The 7,749-nt window shown below is 34.4% G+C and overlaps 1 protein-coding gene across 10 annotated transcripts in view; it reads right to left on the bottom strand.

Annotated features, from left to right (window-relative positions):
• Positions 1 to 1,415: 1,415 nt before the first annotated feature.
• STRN (striatin) overlaps positions 1,416 to 7,749 on the bottom strand; it is a 115,385-nt gene continuing 109,051 nt past the window's right edge. For 7 of the 10 annotated variants that reach the window (XM_081596230.1, XM_081596233.1, XM_081596237.1 and 4 more), the window contains 3 exons: positions 4,820 to 4,927; positions 3,668 to 3,754; positions 1,416 to 3,581 (listed from right to left, as the gene is read on the bottom strand). In XM_081596230.1, coding sequence (XP_081452356.1) covers positions 3,412 to 3,581; positions 3,668 to 3,754; positions 4,820 to 4,927 — 365 coding nt within the window. In that variant the 3' untranslated portion in view covers positions 1,416 to 3,411. The remainder of the gene's footprint in view (positions 3,582 to 3,667; positions 3,755 to 4,819; positions 4,928 to 7,749) is intronic. The other 3 variants (XM_081596231.1, XM_081596234.1, XM_081596236.1) reach the window with 1 other exon arrangement.

Here is a 7,749-nt window from a genome sequence, read left to right as displayed (position 1 = left end):
TTTTTTTAAAGGCACCTCTCTTTCTCTAGCTATTGCCTTCTTGATGATGTTGGTTTTGTCAAAAATCCTGAATGCTCAATGGAAATAGTTCAGTACTGAGAATGGAATACTTTTCAATTCACATTTGAATAGCCAGGTTTTCTTACATTCAGATTTTAATAAACTAGAATGACAGTCTTTAAAACAAGCATGCTAGCCTATAATGAATATTGTATATACAGTAATTTAAACATTTAGAACTATATATTATACTGCAAAAGCAAACAGCACAACACTCATCATACTCGTCATTACCTGCTGTGGACACTACCTCCAAAAATGAAAATACAAAACAGTAAAATGCACCTATGGTTTTATATATATATATATATATATATATATATATATATATATATAATATATATAGTCTATATATATTATATATATCCTTACAATATATATAATATATATTTATAAAATATACATACATTTTAGACATTTTCAAATAAATCTTCATCATTATCTCCAAAAGAAACTTATAGCAAGAACACTGAAGGAATGAAACTCAGATAAACAAAAAATTTCTCACAAAGTTCATTATCAGTGATACAGCTCAATTTCTCCCCTTTTAGTCATAACTAAAATGATTATAAAAGCTAAATACTTTGCATAACTAATTAATCTGTTTAATGGCAAAAATTGCTAAACGTGTTCAATAGAAAAATACTGAAGGTCATTATATCACTTATGTTAAATATCTGTCTATGGTTTGAGTAGCAAATGAGCTCCATATGACAGCTGAGTTTCGAGAAGGGTGCTGCAAGCTCCCAGGGATGTACCCATAGCATATGAAAATAAGGCAGGGACCCACTGCTGATTTTGATACTCTTCCAATACATTTCATCCAAAATATTTACAAATAAAGCACTACGAAAGCATTTCAATCATTGTTCAAATCTGGGATTTGTTCATTTTGTCAATTTTCATTGAAGTTTTAATAGGCTGAGGGAAAAGTCAGACAAACACACACACATATATATGCTTCTATCTGGTTGGAAGACAGCTTTGGCTCATTTCTAGGCTGAGATCGTAACAGTGCTAGTGGAGAAGAAATCCCTGTTTCTGGGTACAACCTCCAAGAGCACAGCATTGGCTTTCTAAGGAACTTTCAACAGTTCCATCATTTGCACTACAGTCTACATATCTCATGGTTACTTTCCACTTATAATAGAAAAGTTTCAACCATGAGACCTAAAATGCAGGTGAAGAGAGTGTCTTAGTTTTGAGAATTCCAGTTGACAGAAGTAAAGCAGGCACTGAACACCCTGGAAGGTAATTAAAGCAATAATTGGTAGAACAATAGCTTGTAATCATCCATCACAAATATGACAATTAAGAGCACCTGACTGAAATTTTCCAGTATCCTTCTACAAATGTTAGGTCAGTGATATCATTTATTTACTTTGTGAAGAAGCCAGAAAGGAATTCACCGAACACAATGTGGAATTCTATACCCGCATAGGAATATAAACATTTACCTGGTAGCTCATGTCCAGGTCAATTCATTTCAATATACAAAGCAGTCCCTTGAGCCCACTGTTAAGCACATATGAAATGACAAGGTAGCCGTGTCAAAATAAAGTGTATCTGTGTATCAACCAGGAAAATTTAACAAAGGTCCTTAAAGAAAATCTGGCTGTATACTGCAGAATTCTCAAGGCAGATAAGCAGAAATTTTAAAGAAAAATTGTCAATTAATATCCACACTATCATGTTAATACTTCTTCAGGGAGTAGATGTACGTATTAGAAAGTGTCATTGCTATGATAATGGAATATGTGGGCATAGGAATGTAGAAATTACATCTGAGAGCCTATTAAAAGTACATTTTGCTGAAAATTTGCGAATTAGTAACATTTCTGATTTCCAGATTGGTCTCTGCCATATTGGGCAAATAAGAAAGTGCATGAGGAAGAGGGGAGACAGCTTCAGGGATAAGGTCTACATACCATGTCCAGACAGTGGGGTCATGTAAATCCCAAGAGCTGAACCTATGTGGGTCATTGGTAAGGTGAACTCAGAGAACCCCAGGCCTTCAAGATATGGTTTTCCCCAGAAACAATATTGACTCACTGCCCATTAAAACATGCTATGTATTCCAATGAAACATGGAGGTGGGGTAGGGCAAGGGAAGGAAAGAGAGAACCCTCTAGCCAATATTATACACCAAACTATTCCATTCAGATTTCCAAGAGGTTTTACTTCTTGGAGATATTAATAACGGAACTTCTGGGGCACAAACATTTGCTTTATTTAGTAATTCTGCAAAGGCAGCTGCCTGAGGTTAACCATACCCTTTGGACTATTAAAACATAATAATTATGAACTATTTTTGGTAGGTGTCAGATAATTTTAATATCAGAGACAAGAAAGAGATCATGTGAAGCATGGTTATGTGGGTTCTGGTGAATACTTGCAAGTAACTTCCAGCTTTTCAATCACTAAAAGGTACGATTTCATCAATATGAAATAATCACTCTGATACTATAAATATCACATGAATAGAGTGAAATTTAAAATTAACAGAAATCATTATAAAGATATGCCCTGCTTGCCATTAAAAATAAACAGAATCTTAAACCTGAATAAGTTAAATTCTTTAGTAAAAGCAGACTCATATCAACTATTCTTCATAATGGTGAGTATTTTTGACAGCTAAACTTTAGAATGGTACCAAATCTATTTTCAAAAATGTTAATACAATATAGAAATCTGCTTACAAACTAAATATTTGTTTAGCATTTCTGAATAATAATATATTTAACATATTATTGCATCTTTTTCCCCTCTAATAAGTAAAATGTTTTGCCAGGTGCTTTATGAGAACAGTTGAAAGGAGAGCTAAATTAAAAACTCATTTTAACACTGTCTGGTCATTATGCACATAGGGGTTAGTACAGTAGATGTGATAAAGATTACCGTTTTAACTATCTAATATGTTTAACAAGATTTCTCAGGGGAGAACTAAGTCTAAATTGCCATTCTTCCTTTATTCATTCCCGGTAATCAAGCTTTTTAATTATCCCTTATAATATGCCCTATTTACTCAATAGGGACAAGCAAAACCTATGTTTGTTCTTCGCTCAGGCCTGCCTAGCGAATTAGAACAACCTCAGAAATAAAAGCTCCTGTTTTGGGAAAAATTTTAAAGTTTTCAGGCTCACAGATTCAGCTGAGCTTGCAGCAACCTGAACAAACCTTAGTTTTAGAAAACAGTGTACGAATTGCAAAACTATACTTTAACAAATGTTCTCTGTGCTCCTTCAGCAGAACAAAAGGGCTGGATGGGCTGACTCTTGCCCTGGTCTTCTGTATCTCTTTTGTGCAGTTGATTACTTATAAAGAGCTAGAAGGTGAAGATGATGCATTGTGTCATACAAAGACTTTAGCCAGTGCATCCGCCCCAGCACTGGCTATATAGCATTTGGATGGGTGGAAAGCTACATCATGAATTGATTCTTCAAACTTTTTCCGATGAGCTGTGAACTCTTGGATACACGTCTTACTTTCTAGGTTCCATAAACGTATTGAACAGTCATGACCTATATTAAAAGAAAAGAAATTAAGAGAAAAATTACATTAAATGTGAAAACAGTAAGAATAAAAAATAATTCAAAGCTGTACTTACTGCCAGACATTAAGTACAGGCCATTTGGATCAACTGCTAAACTTGTAACGGCTTCTAGGTGGGCTACCATCGAGTGGATCAGTTTGCCTTTGGAAAAAGAGATTGTTACTCTTTAGTAATAGTTTTTCTCATCCTGAATACCAGCCAGCTACCACGCTGTACTGGCTCCACCAGCCACCCCTCTTTGTGTAGTCTCTGCATCAAAGACTTTCCCAACTGCTAAAACAATGCATGTCTCCCTCCTTGCTCTAGCCATGGTGATGATGAGAAACAAAAGCTCAACTTTCAGATTATATTTTTGCCTTTCACAATATGGAAGTCAGTAATTTGTACACAAATATTCTTTTAAGCCATGTTCATTAAGTAAAACTCAGACATTATTAATCACTAACTCTGCATCCTTTAGCTACAAGCAAATTATGGGTTGTGGAAAGAGAAGAAGAGACTACGACAAAGACACAGGAACAGAAAATCTGGCCACAATTTTGGTGGAAAGAGTATATGCAAAGATATTAAAAATACTAAATTCATCAATCGCAGCAAAACAAAGTTAACAAAAGTCAATAACAGATTCTCAAGTAAATATGGCTACTAAAACAGTGAGTTTTTCTCCCAACCAGCTCTTCATGCATTTCCTTTAGACTAGTGAAAAATAACCTAATAAAAATTGGAAAAGCTTCCATACTCCAATGCAAATCCATTGGAACCAAATAATCAGTATTATAAAACAGAAAAAAGTAGTCCATGGAAAAATAAATCAAATGACTCAGGGGTTTTCCATCTGTAACACTTAAAAAATTAAACAATTTTAAACAAAATATAAAGATCATATGCCCGTACTTCCAACATGTTTCTACTTTTCCACAATATATTAACATTTTATTGGTATCTGAATGAATTTTTCATTATGTTCAGAGTAATAACCTTGGTCTAGGGCCAAAATATAGCACCTATTTACTATTAAATAAACCAAGATGATCCCATATGCTATCATAAACACTAATTCTTTGCAGTTAGATGAAGTAAAAACAAATGATCTAGGAGAGAATCTGTGTTTCAGTGCCTATTCTCTGACCATAAAGCCACTGACAGACACCAAAATTACGGTTGTGATTTTTTTTTCAATAATAATCAATTTAAATACATTCTTACCTGTATTGTTATCATAGAATTTGATGTGCCTGTCTTCATGAGCAGTGATGCTGATGGGAAGAGTGGGGTGACTGATGACTCTATTTATTTGGCAGGAAGAGTTGGCTGCTAAAAAGAAAAAATTAAAGAGCAACACAAATTTGTCAAAGCTACCATTTCTTCACACAAAAAAGAACTGAACATTCACATAAGAGCCTGGAAAAGTAGATGATGGACTTTTAATTTGTCTTTAGTTCATTTATTCTGCAACTGTATTCGTAACTGTGATGTTAGGAAATGAGACTTGTCTGAGAAACTCTACTGACAAATCTAGAAGTACTTGGGAATTAGAATTTCCTTTCCACCACCTGCTCTGTAGGGATGCCACCGAGAAATTAGCCCAGAGCCATGGGCATCTCTCATTTGACAGTGGTCTATCATACTTCTGCCACTTTCAGAAAATTCCATCACTATTTCATGTGGAAAATTTCCAAATTTAAATCCCAGCTTTGTCTAGACACAGAGCTCTTTATCACATGGTCATTATCTAAAGACAAACATGACAAAGGGAGCTTCTTAACTCTTTAGTCTTCTCCTTCTCATCAAAATAGAAATCGTCTTCAATCGACAATCTACCATGTATGGAATCTGAAAACAGCATCCAAACAGTACTTTTTGTACACTATTTAATAGTTTTCAAAGAGATCTTAATTATACATGTGCACTGAGACAGGTGGGCCAATTGTCATTAGGTCCTTAATCTAGTGAATGAACTGAGGTCCAGAAAACAGCGGTTATAGTCCCCAAAATCATGGTAACAAAGCCAGTACCTATTCCAATGCCTACTCTACCCAAACTAGATGACTCATGCAAATCAGGCAACTGTCAAAACAGGTACCTAAACTATCACAAGTTCCTCCTGAAAGTCTTTTATCAAATGGAAATCAATTATGAAGAACTTATGTTTAGTGATTTTTGTTACCATACTTTTGATAAGGAAAAATCTACATGAAGATAACACTAATTTAAGACATATCAAAGTTAAAATAATTATTATATTAATATTAATATTGGAAGAAGAAGGGATGTCCTTACAGAGTATATATTGGGGCAACCAGCAAATTTGAGTGTAAACAATAACTCATACAATAGCATTGTGTCATTGTAAATTCCTTGATTTTGATAATGTAATATGCTGTCAGAGAATGCGCTTGTTCTTAGGAATTACATACTAAAGGACCTAGGGGTATAGGGATATACTGTCTCTTTAAGTGGTTCAGAATTTTCAAGTACACACACATACAGAGAATGACAAAGTAAATATGACTAATATGGCAAAAGGTTAAAAACTAGGGAATCTGGGTGAAGTGTAGCCAGAAGTTCTTATACTATTTTTGAAACTTTTCTTTAAACTTAAAACTTCAAAAATAAATTTGTCTTAAAATTTTTTAAATCTCAGACTAAGTATCATGAAGTTATACTCACAACAGAAAATACAACTATGTACAGCTAAAAATAGCTCCAGTATTAGTCTACTCTACTGGATTTTCATATGGTACCTAGAAACATGACCTCTTAAAAGCTGAAAACAGTCTTTTTTCCATTGCTGACAGCAGGTGGCCACTCAGTCTGTTATCTATGTGCACAAAAAAAGTCACCTGACCATGTGGAATGAACTCTGGGTTGGTTACACTCATTTTAAATGGCCCTAGACAAAGAATTTAGATTCAAAATTCATTCTATGGATGCTTTTTCCGCCAGAAATAACACACCATTGAGCAATATCCTTTTTAAGGTCTATCAGGAGAATAACAACAACAACAAAAATACTTTAAGTAAAATATCCCATACATTTTGAGAGAGAGGTTTCTGAGAAGAGCTTCAATTACACTGAGATCTAGAAAATGAGTATGATAGAAATCAGGCAAAAGAAAGTTCTTATTTAGTAATACTTTTTAAGGAAGTTTCTCCACTGATGGTAAGTCAGATAAGTAAAAGTCAGCAAATGCAAAGAACACTAGAAATAAAGACCTACCAGCCATTATTCTAACAATGAACCTAAAACAATCCTCCAAATATTTATGTATATTCAGCTTGCAACTGAGAAATGGATTCACAAATACTCAATTACCTCTTACAACTACCTTCGACTTAATCAAGCCCAGTCACCACTAACAAGAAGGCAGGTAATTTATTTCGATTGTAAGAACAAACATCTTTCATCCTTCTAAATTATACAAAATTCACTTTTAGCGTAAAACATGTTTGGTCTGAACTTCAATTTAAAAAACACCTACTAAATTCCATAATACAATAACACAGTCAAACATAAACAGCTAAGGGACTACAGTAGTCACAGTAGAGAGCACTAAGTTTGTTTCATATAACTCTAAAGTAATAAAACTGGTAATTTAGGAAATGTCAGGACGTATCATCATAATCTAAAAGAATTATCACTTATTCCATTAATGCTGCCTTTTTTCAAAACGTTCTTGGGAGTCTTCTTCAGAAAATACTTCTAGTTTCATTCTAATCCCAAAGAAAGGCAATGCCAAAGAATGTTCAAATTATCACACAATTGCACTCATCTCACACGCTAGTAAAGTAATGCTCAAAATTCTCCAACCTAGGCTTCAAATGTATGTGAACCAAGAACTTCCAGATGTTCAAGCTGGATTTAAAAATCGCCAAGGAACCAGAGATCAAATATCTGTGGATCACAGAAAAAGCAAGAGAATTCCAGAAAAACATCTACTTCTGCTTTATTGACTATGCCAAAGCCTTTGACTGTGTGGATCACAATAAACTGTGGAAAATTCTTAAAGAGATGGGAATACCAGACCACCTGAGCTGCCTCCTGAGAAATCTGTATGCAGGTCAAGAAGCAACAGCTAGAACTGGACATGGAACAACGGACTGGTTGGAAAATGGGAAAGGAGTATGTCAAGGCT

Source organism: Giraffa tippelskirchi, chromosome 4 (genome assembly GCF_054371585.1).
Source record: "Giraffa tippelskirchi isolate mGirTip1 chromosome 4, T2T-mGirTip1v1.2.pri, whole genome shotgun sequence".
Lineage (NCBI taxonomy): Eukaryota > Metazoa > Chordata > Mammalia > Artiodactyla > Giraffidae > Giraffa > Giraffa tippelskirchi.
The sequence above is the reverse complement of the archived record's forward strand: the minus strand, read 5'-3'. Positions and strand labels throughout refer to the sequence as shown.